This window comes from Perissodus microlepis, chromosome 4, assembly GCF_051167445.1.
Source record: "Perissodus microlepis isolate ML-2025 ecotype Zambia chromosome 4, ASM5116744v1, whole genome shotgun sequence".
NCBI lineage: Eukaryota > Metazoa > Chordata > Actinopteri > Cichliformes > Cichlidae > Perissodus > Perissodus microlepis.
In genome coordinates this window covers 27604334-27627563 of record NC_140464.1, presented here as the reverse complement: position 1 = coordinate 27627563, position 23230 = coordinate 27604334, and the positions used below count along the sequence as shown (strand labels likewise).

At 38.3% G+C, this 23230-nt stretch overlaps 1 protein-coding gene across 1 annotated transcript; it reads right to left on the bottom strand.

The window, feature by feature from the left end:
- Positions 1-8014: 8014 nt before the first annotated feature.
- On the bottom strand, positions 8015-10138 carry hoxb13a (homeobox B13a). Its single transcript, XM_084924809.1, has 2 exons — positions 9433-10138; positions 8015-8262 (listed from the first exon to the last, which is right to left on the bottom strand). Exons 1-2 carry the CDS (start codon positions 10136-10138, stop codon positions 8015-8017), a joined length of 954 nt encoding a protein of 317 aa, XP_084780935.1.
- Positions 10139-23230: the final 13092 nt, after the last annotated feature.

Genomic DNA, 23230 nt, shown 5'->3' with positions numbered 1-23230 from the left:
TCAATTATAGAATTTAATTCTGATTTTATTTTTTTGTTGTTTTTTGTGTTTATTTATGCTAAATAAAACATGACATTGCATACCTCTGTACACAGGCAAACTACAAAGTAAAGGCAAGTTTCCCGAGGTCACAGGTATAGTGTGATACTATCTAGCTCGCTGATCTCTTATATTAATCTCTAAACATGTTTGTGGTTGTACAAGTCAATCTTTTTAAAGCTGTCTTCCATGCATAAATTTATTTGCACACATAATGCATCTGATAATGAAATCATTGTGACCCCCCTTAAGTATAATATTTAATTTCACTTCACACCACTGTCAATCCCAGCTGTGGATAAATGTGTATAGGCAGCTTTCTTTTGAACATCTTTCTTTTCTTTTTTATGCCATTTCTTTTTGTTGTTGTTGTTGTTTTAAGTCTAGTCAATTTAGTCTCTAAAAAAATGGTTGGTTGGATCCAATGTTGAATTTTGACTAAGTATATAATATAATTTAACAAATATTAAAATTCCTCTGCAAAATATTAGCTGTGCACTGATATATAAACATATAAATGCCAGTGATGCGTGATAACCCTGAAAATTCCACAGTGAAAATGATCCACTCCTTTGAAAGCATAATATCTTTATTGAAACCCTTCCTGAATAAAAGTACTGAATAATAATCTATAAAATGCACTTAATCATTAATAAAATAAATAAAGTAAATTTGAATGTTCTTTCTGATTCTTTCATATATGTGTGTTACTGCATTCATTTTTAAATTGAAGATCACATTACTTATATTTCAGATTTTTTATGTTTTATTGATTATATATTTTTTATTTATTTATTTACCCTTGGTGTTTTTTGCTCTTAATTTTGTGACATTTTCAACAGATATTGTCAAGTTCTTAAAGAGTTACATAAAATTACAGTCATGAGTCCTGCATTTTTTATATTTTACTAGGAACATGGAGAATAGGTACAGTAATTTGTGGAAACATATGACAACATGACTCCTAACAAAGCTTTCTTGTAATATCTTTAATATCTTTATCTTTAATATCTTGTATATCTAGCTCGGCATTCCAGCTCTTCTTTGGATGCTGATTGCCTTTTATTCCATTCTCTTTCATGATGATCCCACACTGATTTAATAATTATGAGGTCAGGACTCTGGGTAGGAGTGTCCATTGTGTGTTTTTCAATCCAACGCATCTGCAGTTTGTAATGCTGTTTCTCGTCCTTAAAATGTCTTCTTGACAGCATTGTTTCTGACCTACATTGCCTTCCATGCCAAGATATGCCAACTATTCAGCTATACTCCTTGAAATAACACACGGTGAAAAAAATGACTGCTGAATTGTGTTATCATTATCATTTTTATAGATTCAGCTAAAGAAATGGGGTGGAGAGGATTATTTTTGTGGCAGGCTGCTAGTAACCAAGTGTATAAATTTTTAGTGCTTGTCTGTTATGTGTTTAAACAACACTGGTTCCTACCAAGGTAGTTAGGTACCTTTTTATTTCTTCAGTGATTATTAAATAAGTGTTAAGTGGCTTAACAAACAAACAAAAAATAAAAATTCCTCTGACAACGGCCAGGTACAAGGAGTGGCCTGAAAAGTAAGTGAAAATATAGCAATTATCGTAAGACCTTCAAAAAACTATGGCTCAAGTACAGTCTTAAAAATGACAAGTTTTGCTCCTAGTAAGGAAAATATAAAGAAATAAGCGGTGACTCTAGACCAGGGGTCTCAAACTCGTGGCCCGGGAGCCACTTGAGGCCCACGTCACCCCTACTTGCATATCGATGTGAAGAAATACAATGCAATTTTGCCCTTGAAGTTACTTTTTTTGCTTGGGAGGATTTGTTTGTTGTTGAGTGCAATGTTAAAATAAGTTATTTAAAAAGCAAAAAATGATTTAATATGAAGGCAATATGAGAAGAGAGTACAAACATCTGGACGGATTGGCTGTGTTAGTTCAGTGAGACAGTTATTTGTAAAGAAAACAATTTTCACTGGCTGTCAAAAACTAATATATACACTTATGTCTGCATTTTTATTTTGTTAAATACGAACAAAATGATAGCAGAAGTGCTGCCACGTGTCTGGTCAGAAAGAGAGTACCAATGTATTTATTTGGTAGTTCAATGAAAGGCTTCAGTTAGTTAAGCGTGAGGGAAAAAATTGTATTCACAATTGAAGTTAAACTAAGTTAAACTAAAAGAAAAAGAAAAAAAAAAAGGAATATTTTCAGAAATATTTGCAGGTGTTTTCTTGTTTGTTTGCTTGCTTTGTACTAGTTGAACACTAAAGTGGCCCTCCAATGAGATGACAGTACCAGCAGTGGCCCACAGCTCATTTAAGTTTGAGACCCCTGCCCTAGACTTTTGCATAGTACTACATTAGATGCTGCATGCCTTTTTTTCTTTAGTAAAGATAAAAAGGCATGCTAAGTGAAAGACATATTTAAAATGCATGTGTGGATTAAAGGGATTTTCTATAGTTATGTGTGAATAAAGTGATAGCATGGTCCAGCTCAAAGGCTTGCTCTTTCATCTCCTCCTCCTCGCTGGTATGCAAAATAAAGGGGAGAAGTAACTTTGTGAGCTTCAGGTCTTCCATCAATTTTGTTGGTTTTAAAGAAGGAAAGAGATGGAGCAGTAAAGAAAGTCAACAGACCAGCAGAACACACTGCTATTTGTGAAGTTCAGTGTTAATTTTTAATGGTAACACACATGGGGCGATTGTGGCTCAAGAGTTGGCAGTTCGTCTTGTAATTGGAAGGTTGCTGGTTCTCGGTCGTTGTGTCCTTGGGCAAGACCCTTCACCCGTTGCCTACTGGTGGTGATCAAAGGGCCTGGTGGGGTCAGTGTCCGGCAGCCTCGCCTCTGTCAGTGCACCCCAGGGCAGCTGTGGCTACAATGTAGCTTGCCATCACCAGTGTGTGAATGTGTGGATGACTGAATGTAGTGTAAAGCGCTTTGGGGTCCTTAGGGACTAAGTAAAGCGCTATACAAATACAGGCCATTTACCATTTACATGCATGCGCCTCATTTTGAAATATAAAGTATTATTTTCTTGATAGAAGCAATTAATCAACTCTTCATATATGTACCCAGCAGTTCAATTATGTGCATTCCCTGGTGCAGCCTGCTTTAAGCAAAAATAACTACTGCTGTCCAGTTCATTCTAATTAATACATTGTATGCTTTAATGTGCACTTGACCCTGGAGTTTCACTTCAGTTCTGCCAAATCGCCCTGGCAAAGCAAATAAAGTTGTATTTAATATTGTATTTCAATTTTTAACACTGTATTCTAAGCCACATATTTGAGCCTGTAGATATTACTGTAAAAATCTTCCTGCACACAGAAATCTCACATTTCATCTTTGATTGTATCTGAAGCATGTGTATACATATTCTATTTGTTTAATACAATTAACTGACTTCAAGCAAAGTATCCAATGAAAGAGAACAAAGAACTTTTAGAAGCAGGTCTGTTGAAGCAATTAACTTCAATTTGACACGAACACAAAAAGTGCATGTATTTAACACCAGTCAAGTTTTACAGAAGCATTTTCCTTTATAGTTTTACTTAAACTATTATATTTCTGCTGTCACCCCATGGAATATATAGTCAGCACTCCTTGAGTGGACTTGGACTTTCTTTAAAAAAGTCTACAGTGTCACTTCCATGAAATGTGCAGATGAAATGCTCAGTGCAATGAAAACCATTTTCTGGTGGACTGAAATGTTCTCATTTAAAAGACATTGCCCAATGAAGCAAAAAAATAAATAAAATAAAAATTACGGCCAAGAAAAAGAAGCCAGGCAGGGATAGCTCAGTAGGTGGAGTGGCGGCCCCATGATCAGAAGGTCGGGGGTTCGACTCCACTGAACGGCTACCCTGAGGTACCCCTGAGCAAGGTACCGTCCCTACACACTGCTCCCCGGGCGCTGCATTGGTGGCTGCCCACTGGGTGAATGGGTTAAATGCAGAGGAGCTATTTCCCTATGGGGACTAACACGCACACTTTACTTTACACATCAATATGATTTTGTGTAAATTATTTCTGGGGATTCATGGTAGAGTTTGGATATAGACCAAAACTGTTTGAAGACAAGAAATTCTGAAAAGTGTTTTTATTCAATAACAATTCCTGAATTTTAAAAATTTCTCTTACAATAAAATTGATTTTCTTTGCTGCATTTAAGGTTTGTTTGACCTTTTTACACGAATAACTGCAGAAAAAAAAAGACAACCTGCACCGGTGGTCAAAACCACTTGGAAGGGACCACATGGCGATCAAGAAGGCACTCCTTGATAGCCATTTGAATTTTGGGCTACGAGGGTGACCAAATGTCCCTCAGAATGTGGCACAGCGTTTTTGTTCCCTGTGCCCCTGTCCCAAATCTTGAGGCACTGTGACTAGTTCTAAAGGACATTTAGAACTAGCGCTTATTAGTCTGGTTTTTACCCACATCTATGTACATGAAAGGAAAACTTTTTGTTATAGTCTGAAGAAGGTTAGCCAGTCTAATGCCCTACTCCTCAGCAGATAAGATAAGATGAGGCTTGATTATTCAAGACCTTGTATGTGAGGACCACGATTTTGAATTAAATTCTGGATTTAACAGGGAGCCAATGAAGGGAGGCCAATACAGGAGAAATATGCTCTCTCTTTCTAGTCCCTGTCAGTACTCTTGCTGCAGCAAATGTTTAATATGATGGAAACTATCACAAACAAAAATGGAACAGCAGTATTTTCTGAGGAATCGATTTTTGGTCTTTTTTGCCAATGTTATTTTTCATTTTCACTTTGGGGGGAAATGTTGTGTGAAATCACATAGTATATGTCTCAAGGTCTGGCTGTGTGGCAGGCAGGATGGGACCCAAATGCAGGACTCACGACCCGAAAGAGTGAACTAAGGGAGGCAGCTTTATTTTGGGTGTACAAAAACTCAAGTACTAAATGCAAGAAAACTAAACCAAAAGCTAGACACTAGAAAACAAGGATAAAACTTGTAAACTGAGAAACTAGAATTAAGCATTGCAAGGCTCATAGAGGAACATGCAGCTATAGCAGTAGCATGAAACAACAATGGACAGAGGAGAACACGGGGCTTAAATACACAAGAGAGTAATGAGGGAATGGGAAACAGGAGGGAAACACAGCTAGTGCTAATCTGACATAACAAGACGAGGAGGAAGCAAAACTGAATACATTGAACACAGGAAGAGGAACTATCAAAATAAAAAAGAGAAACACACCAACCGAAGACACACACGTTTAACACAGTGACTGGGGAGACATAGGGAACATAGAGACAAAGTTGACTATACATGAAACGTGGGACACGGGAAAAGCACAGACATGTGACAAGGGAGCAGAGACTAAACACAGATAAATACTAAGGGAGAAAGAACTAACATCACTAAGAACTTAAGAAATAAAGATAACCAAAACCAGAAATAACAAAAGTCAAAGAATATTAAATCAGAATCTGAAACATAAATATTGGGTCACAGACCCAGTACTGTAACAATATGTGTGTCATAACTGGATAAAGTTTGCAAAGTTTACAAAAGCAATTGACCATAATTAAAGAATATTGGCCTGAGCATATACCAACTATTGATTGAGATCATAAGGACAAACCAAATTGTTGGAAATATGATATGTTTGGCCTGTACAAGCTAAATGATAATCCTGTATCAGCCACAATTTATTGTATTTTTATTTTTAGTTTAGATATCAAAATTTCAGAGTAACTCTCAGCATTGTTCACCTGTCCCACGTTGTCCCACATAAACACTGTGTTTGCCCCACATTTTATTTGTTAGAATCTGGACAGCCTATGTGAATATTAAACCCTTGTTTTGGACACACAAAACTGCGTCAAAAAATGTTTCAAAGATCTTCAATTATAGCACCCTCTTAAATCCGTCGCTACATCCTCTCCCTATAAACACTTTCAAATTTATTTGAGGATAGCCCACATTGTGTGCGTTTCCAAACAAATTACCTTTAAGTGAAAGTGGTTATCAAGCTACTCAACACATTCTGCATCTATAAAGCCTACTAACCACAATCTGTGTGTCTGGTAAAGAGGTGATAAAATCCGAGACAAGTTCCGGTCTGCCCCAGTTCTTAATAATAATAATAATAATAATAATAATAATAATAATAATAATAGTTTATTCATTCATTTCGGTTATGTTTGAGCATTAACGTAAATGTTTAGAACTCGGTTTATCGCCCATAAAACACAGTCAAAGGATTTGTTAAATTCAAAAAACGTTGCTCATGGTTTTCAGATTGAGGACTCAGATTTCAGCGTTGCGCAAGAAGTTCACATAAGAAATCTTTTGACTTCACCAGTGCTGAACATTTATGAAATGGAGTGGCATTTATCGATTGCCAAAGTCGCATACTTTGTCTTGCATACTTTGTCTTGCATCCACACAATCAGACTATGTAAATTAAAACAGATCCCAGTCGCCAGAAAGCACACTAATGTTAAAGGACGCATTGAAACCGCATTGAAACCATAGCGAGTAAAAACTGTGGTGAGCTCATGTGTAGCTGTAATCTGTGGTGCATGGCAGTGGCCCGTATATATTGTGAGTATTGTTAGTGATGTCCCTCACACACCCCGCTATTATAAAATATTCATGGAAGACTTGATACAAGCCTGTCTGGTCACATGATTTTCAAGGTCACCCACCCTCACGTTTGTGTTTGAGAGCTACATACAATGCAAGCTAAAAAAATTTGTATACATACGCACAGACAATTCTGTTTTGTTCTACAGGAGCTTCTAGGATTATCTTCACGGAACATCAATTATTATTATTATTATTATTATTATTATTATTATTATTATTATTATTATTATTATCACACATCACGCTCAAGGTCAGGCTCTTTTTTGTCCCCCCCCCCCACCCTCCTCCCCCCTCCTTATTCTCTCTGTCTGTCTGTCTCTCTCTCTCTCTCAAACGCACGCACAGTGCAGGCTAAAAGAACTTGCAGAAAGCGCAAAGAAAATAACACGATTTGAAGTCTCTACTCTGTTTTGTTCTGGAATTATTATTATTATTATTATTATTATTATTATACGAATTATTCACGAAATATTGAACTGATATGAATTGCTAAGTTAACTTTATTTAAAATTAAAATACTGTTCACGTTAGTTCTCTGTAATGTTAATGTTATGGATAGAATGTTCAAAAAGGGAAGAAAGGAACGAGAATTTTTGTTTAGCATTTTTTAAATAATATTTTTATAAATACTTTTTAACAAGTAGATATATTAAAACACATTTCCAATGTCTATGATAATAATAACTACACAAATGACTTTTTTTTCCTTCTCCCATACGCGGTTCTGTCACAGGCATGGAAAACCAGAATGCTTGCCATTCCATGAGACAGGCTTCCACCACAGGGAGCGTTCCTCCAGAGGCAGACTTGGTAAGTGAATTTGGTCTCTCGTGAACAGTTTTAATCAACAAGCGCAAAATGGATTCCTCTGCTGTTTGTCTAATTTCGGATATCAGTTTTTAATGTTAAATAAAAGTTTGTTTGCCTCCTCGAGGCATAGAAAATTATTTTAAAAACATAACACCTTTATTGGGATGGGACAAAATTTATTAAGTGTTACACTGTGATTTGGTTACTGTTTTACATGCGATATAAACAGTATGGAGAGCATAGTAGTTATGCTATAGGCTACTTGGCACGGACAACACTGACAGTGAAAGACACACACTAGACAGATATATTATCAAAGCAGTCAGGAAAGTTCTGTAATTACAGAATGCCTCTCGGCAGGTTTGTCGGACAGCTTTGGTGAAGTATTCTTATCTGTCCGTGCTCCTAAATTTGTTGAATCACACATATTCACGCACAGCCGCAGTCTGTGAGAGGTCCCACTTCCAGTTTCTTTACTTTTTTCCATTCACTGTTAATTATCTCAACTGTTACGAATTGTCCAAAGAGCAGTGACCTGCATGCTATGGAGTACTGCTCTTCACTTTGGCCACGAATTTTTTCTCCTTCACCCTCCTGTTCTGGAACCAGATGGTAATCTGTCGCTCTGACAGGTTGGTCACGGCCGAAATCTTTCTCCTCTTGTCCTTTGTGATGAACTTGTTGGCTGCGTACTCTTTCTCTAGCTCTTTGAGCTGGACCTTGGTGTAAGGTATCCGCTTCTTCCTGCCTCGGCGGAAAGACAAGCTGTCGTTCTGGTGCGCCACCACATCTGTCAAAGAGAAAAAGCCAGTCTGAAGGTGATAGGCTGCACACACCATGATACATTTTCACGCTCTACACTCCACGATTGCTGTAATAGTGTAAGTGCCGATAAAATATTTGTCGAGCACAATTTAGTATCTTTAAGGAAGTGAACGGGAACTTTATGTTTGGATCGGACTGGATACAATCCTGCGAGGCAGACGGGAAACGAATATCTGCTGTCTGGGTTAAGTTCAATTTGACCTACAAAAAATGGCGTCTTTAAACACAGCGCACGCATCTATTCTACTCCACACAGACTGTCACAAGGACAGCATTTTGTGTCTTCTCTTGACTTTGTGTTTACGGTGTTTTTAGTTTAATTCTACATTTGTGCGATGTGTGTGTTAAATAAAGAGAGAAGTGGAGTGGGCGGTAGGGTTTTTTCCTTTGAACTCACACATTACAGTCCTGTTCACTGTGAATATTGAGCCAAGAGGATTAATTATTTCCATCATTATTATTGAATTAATTACAATGTTAATAATGAAAGTTAATTTTCCTGTTTATTTAATTTATTTATTCATTCATTTATTTTAGCAGTGGCAGCAGAGTAACATGTCTCTCATCATAATAACCATTATGATAACCATTAAATTAACTGGAAGGCCCCAGCAATAAAATGATTATCTCACTTGGTTAATAAACGTTATTGAACGAAACACCAAAATGTTTTTCACTCTGCACCAAGAGATGGCAATGCAAGGCTCATTTCTAAGTTAGAGTCTGCAACATGTTGGTATCTTCACAATATCAAGGATCCAATCAACATGACGTTAATTTTCACTTGTATACGTGACGCCCTAAACTAGATGGGGATTCAAGGGCAGTGATTAACCTCAGCCATCACAAACCTCAAGCACATTATTGCCTTGCTTTTGCAAAGAAACTCGATGCATTAACCGCCTAATTTTAGTCCAAATTTATGAAGACGATAATTAACTATCGGAGCAAATTAATCATCCGAGATGTTTTTTGTTTTAACAAATGTCAATCCTTTAATTTCTTAATTGTTATTAAATGTAATTTTTTATTAAATAAATATGTTCAGTTGCGTCATAGTTACAAAAAATCTGTTAGAGTTCTGTTTAACTGTTTTAAAATCGTTATTATGAACCCTGAAAGCAGCAGTACTCACCAGCCAGAGCGGACTTCCAGAGGTGGCCGGCCTGTCCCTGATCTTTGGAGCAGTACATCTGTCCTCCCCAGGCGTTGGTCAGAGCCCAGGGCTGGTAGCTGTCCATGGGCAGCAGGGTGTCATGGCGCGGTTCCCCGGTGCCGAGCGTTTGGACCACCGACACATCCAGGTAGCTGGCCATCGACTGGTATGGGCTGGCATAGCCATGGTAAAAGGCGAACTCCTTGGCCCGGTGGTTCGGATATTCGTCTGAGCTCACTGTTGTGTCCATGTACTGTGAGCTGAGAGCGGCTCCGGCCGCTTGTGTACAGGACTTAAGAGGAGCCCGACCCATCCTGCATGGGTAGTAGCCGTTACCAAAGTAGCTGTAGGGTAATGCGGTTGCGGCTGACGAGCTCTGGTGCGGCACAGCCGCACATTGCTTCCCCGAAGAGGCAGCGGTCTCACCGGAGCCTGAAGCGGACACATCCACTGTGGAATACCCACCTGAAGAGTGCACCAAGCTGGACGGGTGGCCACCCAGAGCAGCGGCGGCCGCCGAATGTGCCATGATGTTGCGGCACTGGCTTGCTGCAGTGGCAGCGGCAAAGTTGCCGCTGCCTACCAGCCCCTCCATGTTCTTGTTCAACTCGTCCACGTTGTTGTCATACACAAACATTACCGTTTCCACTGGCCAGCGAGGGTTGAGTACTAAAGAGGCTGTCATATGCCCACCCTTCCCCGTTTTGGCCTTCGTGTGCCTCAGACTCCGTCCGTTCCTGGCGCTAAGCTGCTACATTTGCTGAATGAGGCTGATCACTGGCGCTCACTACACATACATACATACACACAAATACAAACACACACACACACACACACAAACGCAGCTCAAGAAATGTACTTGTACAGCACTATCATAGCACGGTATGCTGCTTTGTTGGAGTGACGGCGTGTCATTCGGTAGCAAAGACTCCCACTAACCGGCCGGATCCCCACTTACATCCCAGCCGCAGCCTTGACGCAACAAGCCCCCTGGACCAAGAGAAGTAAGGGGAGCATAACTATTGGATGAGACAGGGTGATCACGTGATGGGACAAGCGCAAAAAGAAGAGTAGAAGAGACTAGTTGAGGACTGTCAGTGAGAGGAGGGAAAAAAGCATTTTATGAGTTTCCAGCTGTGATATGAGAAGGGAATGAGCAGATTCGCTTTAGCTTACTGTAGTTTGGTTTACTTTAGTTTGTCTCTGCAGCTGCCTTTGCGTCAGACTCAAGTCTGTGATGTGATGTTCTCTGGTCGATACTAAGAGTGACACTACCTTAGTCTGCCTAAAAACGGAAAGAAAGAAAGACAATGAAAATAAATCACTCGACCAACTTCTTTTGTGTTGTGCATAAAAGTGCGTGGTGCAAATGGACTCGCCAATATCTGAAATGGACTCGCCAATATCTGAACTGACCGTTTAGATAATCACTTTTTCAATAACTATACTCTCCATTCTACACTGGCAGCACGCACACCTGAACCACAAGAAACAAAAATGTAAAGGTACATAACTGATTTGAAACTTATACACTTTCAGAGAAACTGAAATTTTGTTGTGTAAATGTTATTTATTTATTCAATATTTATTCTTCCTTTAATATGGAACTCCAGATGCTCAGTTTTATACAGATGTGAACACATTTAAAATCGGTGCTTCTCAAATGCATGAAAAACGTATTATTAATTTATCATTACCGTGAATGTTTTCAAGCCTTCAAAAGCAAAGTTTGGCTATTAAAATAAGTGCACCCACTGGAACATTTCTCCACCTAGTGAAAAACCAGGTTTTAGTTTAACTCGCTCTCAGTCGTTCTGACTAAAGTAAACGTTAAGGAGATTTATGGAAGGGTTTTGGAGTTCTTAAAACTTGAGAAAAACGGCTTTGGTTGAAAGTGTCTCAGAAAGGTTTCCGCGGCACTCAAGGGCCGTTATACTAAGAAACAATTTCACAACGGGGAAGTTATTGTTCTCATTTTTTATAGGAGACGGGAACTTAGTCTGCGCTTGGTTTGAAATTAATACTTCTGATGCTCCTCTATACTGTAATTGAAATTACTGTAATTATTTTATTTTTGAATCACTCCATGTGCCGTATACATGAAGGCCAAATAAGCCGTAAGTGAGAAATTAGTGAATTTCCTAAAGGTTATTAATGAACATGAAAACATGGAAAAGAAATGGTTGGTCAATGAAATACTGCAGACAGGAACCATTATTTTGCTTCAATACATGTTTTATCTCTGGCCTGCAATGAACCTATATGACTACTTCTTCTGCAAATAATTTAAAAGGAAACTTAAAGATTAAGCATTTTTTCAGTTTTTTATTCATACTAGAATAATTTTGTTCAAGTTCATTATCTACAGAAAACAGATCTAAAGAGAAATATGGTGGGTAAAATAAACTCCTTACACATTACCATGAGCTCTTAACCCGAAGCTTCCAGCCTAAAAGCGTAGGGCCACTCATTTGAGTTCACTGGATTTTCATCATTTTCACCAGGGAGTCCGCCATTAGGCGCATATACGGTGGGGAAGTTCACTTTTACGTGTGCCGCAGAATTAATCCGAACACATTAATATCAGATCTTGTTTTCAGTAACATTACAGTGACAGACTTTAGGATCACGTGTGAAGCCAACAGCCTGTACAATGTGAAGAATGCGGAAGTTTACTTCTCACCAAGCTACATAAAGAGAAAATACGTGTCCAGATCAAGTCTTTGTTTGAGCTTTGTGGTCATAGAACAGTGGCTGGATCCGTACAGTATAAAGAAATAAGCCGTTATAATGGACTTTAAATAAATAAAATATAATAATCTGTGCAATAATTTAAATGTTTTGAAATGTATTAGAATTCAAAATTAGCAACACAAGCTGAATGTAAAACTTGTATCTAAAATATATTCTTACACATGTAACCATCAGCTCACTATCTGGTGAACTCGAATAAACACTATTATATTTAATATTTATATAGCGCTTTTATACTAAAAGTGAGCACTTGAAGCGTTTTTCTTACTAAAGGTTTCAATCAAGCATTCACACAAGTGCTTTTTTCTATGCATGAACACTTTTAAACTAATGTTCATACACTCGGATGGCTGCAACTTGCTCACAGACACTTCTACATGCAGGTTGGGGAAACCAGTAGACGACCGGCTAAACCTCCTGTCCTATCCTCACTTGCCGTCACAATATGACTATACTATCACAATATCAAAACAAGGAAAGAAAATATTCGTTTTAATTCTATATTTTTGTTGTAATATCTTTAATTGTTATTGACTGTTATATAAACATTTCACTGTGCAATATTTCTGTGTATGTGACAAATACAATCTTAAATCTTGAAGCTGCCAATGAATAAATAAATAAATACATAAATATTCACAATATTGCCATCAGTTATATTCATATGCAACATTTATTTTCCTTGTGTTGTTTTAAAGCAAATGAATAAGTCTGAAAATACAAGCGAATGGGGCGCCAGTATGATAAATTTACACAGTTAACATTAAGTCCATGATTAGCATAATATCTATAATTGTTATTTTGAAATATCACCAATATAGTCCGTAAACATTATTGATAGGATATTTTAAAATTTCTATTTCTAAATAATTTTAAAATATTTTTTTTTATCAAAATGAGGAAAAATAATCTCCCATGTTAGTTTGGCGTTTATTTTACTTATTTCCAATTTATTCTGACGAGGAATCAGTAGATTGCGAGGTTGAGGGTGTATTTTAAATTAAAATAATATTTTGTATTTTGCCCAACAAAGTAGAACGCTTAAAAATGCTTCAGTACACATAGTCCTTTTTAAATGATAGGAAATAAACAGCTCAGTGGTGACGTAAATGCAGATGAATCACCTGCTCAAATCGACGCTATTGCTTTGAATAGCTGAAGTCTTCTGTTCAGAAATATTCAAACCTTGCAGCGTGGCCTATTGCAGACAAGACTTCACCAACAAACCACCCAGACAGTACGACTCTAACCCACAGTGTGGTCTGCTGTTGGTGGGGGTGTCAGATGTCAGACCGCCCCCGAAGGTCAAGTTTAACGCGAAAGGTGGGTGGGTTGGTGGGGGGCTTACAGCCAGAAAGACAGACATATTGTAATGAGTTCAACTTCAAGTTCAAGACCACCGCACACCTTGAAACTCACTCTCTCTGTCTGCGTGTGCTTGTGTGTCACCATGGTTGTGTTCAAAATTGCTTAGATGATGCCACGCACGGATGAGGCCCAATGTTACCACTATAACCGGTATGGAGTTAAATCAGCAGACTGCAATTCACTCAAAATGAATCGTGAATAAAAATAAAACCATTCTCAATAACATAGAAGTCAACAGACTCACAGGGAGACTGAAAAGTCGTTTCTGAAAATAATACTATTTTCCCTTTCAAATACACAGCGCTATGAGGATAGTACACTTTATTTCAAGCCTGAATCGTCCTCTGGTCTTCGTCAGGGCATTTTGTCATGTATGTATTTCCGCTTTTTAATCTAAATACAGTCTATAAACAAATAAAGCTAATACATCATTTATTTTAGAAAAAGAAAATGTTGTGTCGTATTCATTGATACATTTCATTAGTTTACTAAGCTAACCCTATTTCTCTGGGCTACTGTGAAATTACTAAAACATTCCCAGTCTCATTTTCCCCATATTTCTGCAATCCATGAATCGAAATCAGCGGTATAGGTTATAAAATGTCATACAGTAAGTGAGAGATGAAATTTAACGGCTAAAGCAAGCATAAACTGATATATTTTATTTTAAGAAATTTACACGGTAGGTACGTGGGATGTTCTACCTCCTGAACTACGGGAGTGGTTACTGCCACAAGGGTGGCTGGCACCCAAAAGGTAGAACATGTCAGTTATTACTCGGAAGATTTGTGGTTTGATTCCTGGCTGCTTCAGTCTGCATAACTTAGAAACAAACCCCAAGTTGCTCTCCACTGTATCCATCCATCAGAATGGGTTAATTGAACACGATTTGAGCGCTCAGGTAGAGCAGGAAAGCGCTATAAAAAGCAGGGCATATAAATATTGGAAAACGTAACATCAAAAGAAAATAGAGCCGACTACGCGTTCCCCAGAAACGTTACAAACTGTACGTGTCAAATTATATCTGCGTTGACTTAATCATGTTTTAATGTTTTGATTTCATTTGGTGATAGTTATAGGTTAATTACAACCGATTAGTCTGCGCAAAAAAGAATTAAATAAATACACAACTAAATGTCATGTTTTTATCCTCATAAAGGCCAGTGGAACGGTTTCACAGGTCTTCTAGCATTTACTTTTAGAAATCCTGCGAATGTAAAAATATCGTATATGCTATATCGGTTATTTCATTTGATGACTTAGTACAATAGACGTAGATTAAACGTATAAAATCACCCTGCCTAATAGAAAATAATAAATTTATACAGGGGTTTAGGGTTGCAGGACTATAATATAATATAATATATTAAGCTGGAAAAAAATGGTATTACAACATACCATATTAACATTTTAGAATGTTAAGATGAGAACAAAACTGGTTTCATACAGTATTATGTACTTCTCCCTCTGGCTTTCTGTGTAATAAATTGTGAAAAAGCGCAGATCGATCCTGGTGCTTTTACGTGGTCTTGTCTTATTCTCCATCTTGAGCAAACTCTTGAAGGTTATCATTGCATTGCAGGTTTGTTTCAGTTTAAAGAACTGCATCCATTGTAATTTCACGGTGCATCCAGGCTTGATGCAAATGCAGTAAACAAGGAACATTTGCAGCCTGACAATATGGATTGAAGTATGAAAAACGCGCCGGTTTCATAGCAAAATACCACTTCCGGCTTTCTTTTAGGTTACCTGATCCCAAAAAAGAAAAAGAAAAAAGTCTGAGCTGTCACCTGATTGACATGACCTGTCCAAAGTTCAAATTTATTCCAAAGGTGCCGTGGCTGAAAGTAATTCGTTATCCATAGACTTTTTCTTTAACTTCATTAGACTTAATGTCACTCATCTAAATTTAATTCAGCAATTTACATCCGATAAAAAGCTGTAAGAGCTTCAGTAGAATAATGGAAGCAAAGTTGCCAGGCAGTGGCTGTAATCTTTACACTAAATTTCCAATAATGTTATTTACATTTATACCTCTAGTTTTATAAAGATATATTTAGAAAATATATGCTGTATAGTCAATATATCGAACTAATTACTTACTATGATATAAGTTATTAATTAAAGTATATACAATAGTGTAGAGGAACTAGGTCAAGCATAATGCTGTAGTATCTACAATTAATCACATGAATGTGTGAATATATTATATTTGTAGGAAGTGTATAAAATACTATGCAATCAACATATTTAGCTGATTGTATGTAGCTTATTTAATTCCTGAGTTTAGCTGCACCAGTCAGCAGTGTTTCAAATAGGCTACCTTTTTTTTTATAATCTTCATGTTTAATTCAGCAGCATAAACATATTAAATCATTAGGGTATTCAGTATTGATATAAAATCCTCGAACTTTATTTCAAATATGACTTTTACATTCACACACAAACATTAAAATACACTATGGAATAGCATTGTTAAATAAAGAGTGTAAAGGTAATTTTGTACACACTTTGAAAACCTCCATTCACAAAATGGACAACTTGGTCCTCTAAAGAGCAATATACAATCTTGAAAAAATATAGTAAGTTAAAATTATAAATTAAGCTACATAGTAGAATAAAGTTTTCAACACCCTATTAACTGCAGTCATGATATGTATTAACTCAAAAAATAACCTGATTTGAGCCAGTTTAACTCACTGTATGCCACAGGTCTAGATCTATGGAGTCCAAGCTGTGGCCCTCTTTCCCTGCTCTCTCGCTCTCCCCCCCCCCCTTTCCTGTCTGTCTTTAGACATTTAATACAAAATTAAAGACTAAAAATGCCCCCAAATAAAAAAAAAGCAGGACCTGAGAGATGGCCCTTCAGCTGATCCATCTACTGTTCATTGAAGCATCAACAGAAATGGTCTTAGTGGAAGGTTGGCTGTCAAGAAGCCATTATTAAGGAAAGGAAACAGGGTGAAAGGGGTGAGGTGTGAGAAATTACACAAGAAATGGACAGAAATCAGACCTGCTGGCACTGACCTGCTGGCACTGATTTTTAGTGCCAGCAGGTCTGATGGAGTGATTAATGTAAATTTGACATTTTGTATCAAATCATCAGGATGTACAGAGGAAGTCAGGGGAGAGGTACATCAGTGAGTGGCCACAGGAATCTGAAAGGGTTGTTTTCACACCTGCGGTGTTGAACTTCTTTAAACTCTGGTCTGGTTTGTTTCCACCCTGGCTGCAGAGTAATCAAACTTGGGTGCCAACCAAAAACTGCTTTGGAGGAGGTGGTATAATGAACTGTAGTGTGATTAATTTCAATTCAATTTTATTTATACAGGGTCATATCACAACAGCAGTCACCTTAAGGCATTTCTTGACTGTACAAAAATATTTACAGAGAGAAACCCAACAATCATATGAGCCCCTATGAGCAAGCGCTTTGGTTACAGTAGGAAAGAAAAATTTTCTTTTAACAGGAAGAAACCTCCGGCAGAACCAGGCTCAGGGAGGGGTGGCCATCTGATGTGACAGGCTGGGGTGATCGGAGGAAGAAAGAACAAAAGGCATACTGCGAAAGAGAGCCAGAGATTAATAACAAGTAATGATTCATTGCAATTCAATTCAATTTCAATTCAATTCAATTTTATTTATATAGCGCCAAATCTCAACAAAAGTCGCCTCAAGGCGCTTCATAGATACAGAGAAAAACCCAACAATCATATGACCCCCTATGAGCAAGCACTTTGGCGACAGTGGGAAGGAAAAACTCCCTTTTAACAGGAAGAAACCTCCGGCAGAACCAGGCTCAGGGAGGGGCGGCCATCTGCTGCGACCGGTTGGGGTGAGAGAAGGAAGACAGGATAAAAGACATGCTGTGGAAGAGAGACAGAGGTTAATAACAGATATGATTCAATGCAGAGAGGTCTATTAATACATAGTGAGTGAGAAAGGTGACTGGAAAGGAAAAACTCAATGCATCATGGGAATCCCCCGCCAGCCCTAACTATATGCTTTAGCAAAAAGGAAAGTTTTAAGCCTAATCTTAAAAGTAGAGATAGTGTCTGTCTCCCGAATCCAAACTGGAAGCTGGTTCCACAGAACGGTTGGGGTGAGAGAAGGAAGACAGGATAAAAGACATGCTGTGGAAGAGAGACAGAGGTTAATAACAGATATGATTCAATGCAGAGAGGTCTATTAATACATAGTGAGTGAGAAAGGTGACTGGAGAAGAAATACTCTATGCATCACCCCCCAGCAGCCTACACATATTGCAGCATAACCAAGGGAGGATTTAGGGTCACCTGATCCAGTTATATGCTTTAGCAAAAGGGAAAGTTTTAAGCCTAATCTTAAAAGTAGAGATAGTGTCTGTCTCCTGAATCTAATTTGAAAGCTGGTTCCATAGCAGACGGGCCTAAAAGCTGAAGTGTCTGACTCCCATTCTATTTTTAAATACTCTAGGAACAACAAGTAATCCTGCAGAGTTGCAGAGTTGTGGACTGGAGTCACATGACTTGGACTCGAGTCAGGCTCGAGTCATTAATTTTATGACTTTAGACTTGACTTGAAAAAATGTTCTAAGACTTGTGACTTGACTTGGACTTTTACACCAATGACTTGGGACTTAAATTGGATATGAACCTGTTTACTTGAAAAGACTCGATATTTTACCCCAAATATAAAATTTAAAACATATATTATATAAAAAGTGCGTACCATTAATTCATTTAATTCATTCTTACCACACTCCGTATGTATGTGTGCAATGGCTGTAGCACAGCCAATCAAATAACTAGATTAAAAAAAAACAACAACAAAAAAACGTTTCAGACAAAATTTTGGCCAGTAAAGGGGGGGGGGGGGGGGGACATAAACTATGAGGTAGTCAACAAAAAACAAAATGCAATATGTAAAACATGCAAGAAGGGAATCACAGATGGAGATGGAACAACCTCCAACTTTGTAAGACATTTGAAGAACAGTCTGTGGTTCTTTTCTGTTGCTACAATGAGATAGCTGACTTAGCTAACATTATCTTATTAGCAGATGTTCTCCCGGGTATGTCAATAATATTGTTTGGCTTTAATATGTATGATGTTTTTGTCATGCTATTTTAAATCATTTCAGGAAGTGGGCTCTGAACCTGAAAGACAGTTTCTCACCATCTCCTTCCCATTATTCAACCCCGCTTGGACTGACAAATATTTATTTTACCATCACGTCAAAATTCAAAACCCACTGTGTTTAATTTGCAATTAGTGCATGGCAGTGTTTTACTTTTGCATGGCTTTTATCTGGACAGGCCAAATGCAATGTCTGGCCCAGTGAAATTTCTTGGTTTGAAAAACTGGCCCATCCTAGTGTGTAACAGGGTAGCCCTGTAATACATGGCCTTTTTCTTCTGTCATTTATGTCAATAAATCACATATAATACTTTGAGTGCTCTTGTTGAGTTAGCTGTTGTTTATTTGCAAATGTCAGTAATTCTTAACAGGGATCTGAAATATTGCTTATTAGAACTGTGACTTTGTCTGAAAACTATGAGGATTTAAGTGTTAGTAGAAACAATTAAAGTCAAATGCAATTCATTAATGGCTATAATGGAATTTATTATATCAGTTTGCTTAACTCTAGCAGATTTGTGCTGGGCAGTACAGTATAGCTATCTACAGCAGAAAGCCATCACAAATGCATTATTAAGTGACTTGATTATTGGTTGCAACCTGCCCCTGTCTATTGTGGAAAACAAGCGTTTTCTTTCTGACAGTAATAGTTTCTGACAAAAACAGTAGTTTCTGACAGCAAATACAGCCCGGTATGAACAATTTTTGATGAACAGTTACATCAAAAATGATGATGATGGTGATCATCTTGATGACCCAGAGCTCTGGCACGACTTAACCTTGGAAGATCAGGAAACAGTAGGTGCTGCAATGGCAACAAAACAGCACCTGCAGTGTTTTGCGCACACACTTCAGCTGGTGGCGAGAGATGGGTTGTCAGAGACCAAAGTGGCATCTCCCCTTCAAAGATGTGTTTGAAGCTGAATTTTTTAAACAGAAAGTGATCCCTGCTGCTGTAATCACAAGACGGAATTCAACACTGAGGCAAGTAAAAGCAGTTCCGCAATGTTAACATCTAAAGTTGTTCTTGAAATGCCTGGGCACAAGGAGAGTGGAACCTGTTGAAGGAGATGGTAGACATTTTGAAGCCTCTTGGAAACGCAACAGATTTGACATTACATGAGAAAATAGACACGATCAGTGCCGTTGTTCCATCCGTGCTGTCCATCAATCACCACCTTGAGAAACTGAAGCCTCAAGTTTGTTTCCTGAATGGTCTGGTCAGGAGTCCCAAGCATCTTTGAACAAAAGATTTCTTGGAATTTTTATCAGTGTGCGAATGGCTAGAGCAGAAGATGGGATCACTGCCCCCTTTTCAGATCCAGTGTACCTGGGCATTTAGTATGTCTATATCTATATCTATATATGTGTATTAGTGCTGTTATGTGCGGTTATGACGTTAACACCATAAGGCAAACCTACGTTAGCGAGTTAGCGCGGATTGCGTGGGGCTGGACGGCATCAACACGTTAGCGCGGTTAGCTCGTTAACGCATTAGCACCGTGCAGCCCCACGCACAGGGCGATCCGTACCCGGGGCTTAATGGCGTTAACATAATTTTAGCACTAATATAGATATACAGAGATTAAACAATAATACTAGTACAAATAAAATAAAATGAGTAAATAATTAATTAATCAATTAAATAATTAGTTAGTTAATTAATATATTAATTAAGGAATTAATTAATTTAATTAATACAATAATAAAAAGAAATCTACTAAAGCCCACATATAGCACTCCTGAGGATCGGAAAGATTTTCTTCCTAAAGATTTTTGTATATACAATGAAAACGTCTGCCCAAAAAGTAAAGCAAAGCAAAGTGCAGGGCATAACCAGAGCATATGTATGTAATCTGCTGGTAGGTTCTTACACCGAGGGCAAGAAAGGTCTGCATCAGAATACATGTCTGTAAGCTCTTAAGAACAAATTGAGGATCCAGGTATACCTCTAAGAATGGCCTCCCATGATTCATCACCAGTTGCTGAACCTATGTCCGCTTCCCACCACCTTTTGTTTTGCTCAAGAGATCATGTCATTAATTATCATTATCGTGTCATTACTTAACCCATACAGGGTGGCAATTAGTCTGTTCTTTGGTGGTGACAGTGATCAAATATTGTCTGTCACTATCTGGTAAATTTGGAAAGGAAGGAAAATCTCCAGATATCTGAAGAAATTAGAGTTTGAAAAATTAAAGGTCACTTAGTTAAAAGAATGGGAAAACATTTTCCCTTAAAAACAGGTTAAACAAAAATTTAATGCCTTTTGTGTGCCATAATTGATAACAGGCATCCAAAGAGTAAATATGGTTTACCAAAGATGCATACACACAATGTCCCTTTAAGACCAATTGTCTGTATGATCAACACGGTCACCTATAACATCTCAAAGTTTCTGGCTTCGAACCTTTAACCATCTGGTAGGCAGCTCTGAACACCACATCCAGAAAACCTTGGATTTTGTTGAGAAGATGAGAGATTTCATTATGGAAGCAGATGAAACAATGGTCTTGTGTGATGTTGCATCTCTCTTCACTTGCGTTCCAGTCACTGAAGCAATGGAGGTAGTTCATAAGAGATTACAGGATGACCCCAACTTCAGCAACAGACCCACTCTCGGCACTGACCAAGTGTGTTTTCTTTTGGAAGAAAACACCAATTTCACGTACAAGTGTCAGTACTACATGCAGAAAGATGTGTGTTCAAGTCATTGGTTCAGGTATGTGGACGACACCTGAGTGAAAATCAAATCAAGCGAAAACCCTTAGTGATCTCGTATGTGTCAGGAGAATTGGAACACTTGAGGCACATTTTTTCTAAACACTGCGCCTCTCCAAAACACACTGCACAAAATTTGGTCCACCCCAAGGATCGGGTACCCCGACACAAACAGAGTAATATAGTGTATGATCTTAAGTGCTGGGAGGATTGCCATGATTCATACATCGGGGAAACAAAACGACCTCTGGCTATGCAGATGGCACAACACAGAAGAGCTAACTCGTCAGGCCCGAACTACAAAGTCTATTTACACCTACAGACCAGTGACCACTCTGAGGTGGAGGTGTGGTCTCTGGCTCAGCTGCAGGGAAGGGTGGTGCAGCAAGCTCAAGGGGCAGTTCCAGGGAGGTTGGTGGGACAGGTGTGTGGTGTTTTGTTAATGAGCTCGCTCTCTTCCTTTATGATTTAGTAAAACTGGAGCGGCATGTGGGAGAGGAGTGTCGGAGTGCAGCTGGAAAGCTGCATGAGTGGGTGCTGAGCTAAAAGTCGAGAGAAAAACTGTCAGTTGTGTCTCACTACAATAAAAGAGAAAATCAGCACAGACAGCGTGTCCACCTTTTGCACACACTCTTTCAATGATGATTATGTACACATCCTGGACAGGGAAGAACATTGGTTTGAGCGTGGTGTCACGGAGGCAATTTACACAAAAAAAGGAAAGACCACCTCTGAATCAAGGAGGGGGGCCTAAGTTTACATCTTTCCCCATCTTACAATGCTGTGATTGTAACCATTCCCCAACGCTCTGTGAATAGTACTCATGGTCCCTGATCAGTGGTCTTTGATCAATGTGTTTTCATCAGTTTGTTGATCAATGGTTAGGACAGTTTGCATATTAATGATAAAGAAACTGACCTCAGAGGCCATTGTTCATTCAGTGAGCTAGTTTCAGTTATTGTGCAAATGTACTGTTTATAATGTACTGTTTATAAGTCTGAAGAAGTCACTTGGATGAGTGATGAAATGTTTCTCCAACTGAAACGCTACATCCAGATGAACAGAATCAACCTTTTGGGATTTACTTACCTGGATGACTGAGCATGCATCAAGACACGACCATTTCAATTATATTGAGCCTTCCAGCAACAGACAAAGGAAGGTCTTTCCATCTGTCAAAATTGGATTTACATTTCTTTAAAAGGAGAGTAAAATTTTTGTTAAAGTGTTTGCAATTTACGTGTCACTTCCACTCCGAGATATTTGAAAGAAAGATATTTGGCCAGGGGCTCTATAACAACTGCAAAGAAGAGTGGGGACAACGGGCATCCCTGGCATGTGCCTCCACCAACTGCCACCTGGTTGGAATAAAGTAACTATATCCATGAAATTAAACCAACCCCAAAGCCAAACTTATGGAGTGTAGCAAGTAAAACTTCCCACTCGGTCAAAAGCTTTCTCTGCCTCAAGAGATAAGATGATTTCAGTGCTTGGATGGGTGACTCCAGCCCACAATTTGACTACATTTTTGTCACTCAGAGCAGACTGGCAGGCATGAAATACAATCAAGGCTTTTGAGTCAAGAAGGATGATATATTTTAGCATGTTATTTCACAAGTCACTAGCTTATCAGTGTGCAGTGTCCTCACTGTCCCTTGTAACTTATCCAGCATATGACCATCTGCCACATCCAGTTTTAAACACAAAGGAGACAGTAAAAACACTCAGCTGGAGTCTTTATAGTGGGAATTCAATAACCACTGGGTGGTTCACTAGAATGACTGTGATGTGCTATGTTTACTCTGTTATTCTAGATC

What these genes read in the sequence shown, in the direction of transcription:
- hoxb13a (XM_084924809.1), bottom strand. Translation starts at nt 10,138, where the DNA reads ATGACAGCCTCTTTAGTACTCAACCCTCGCTGGCCAGTGGAAACGGTA. An exon ending in CTGGAAGTCCGCTCTGGCTG is followed by an intron (nt 8,263 to 9,432) that starts GTGAGTACTGCT and finishes TCTCTTTGACAG; the next exon opens with ATGTGGTGGCGCACCAGAAC.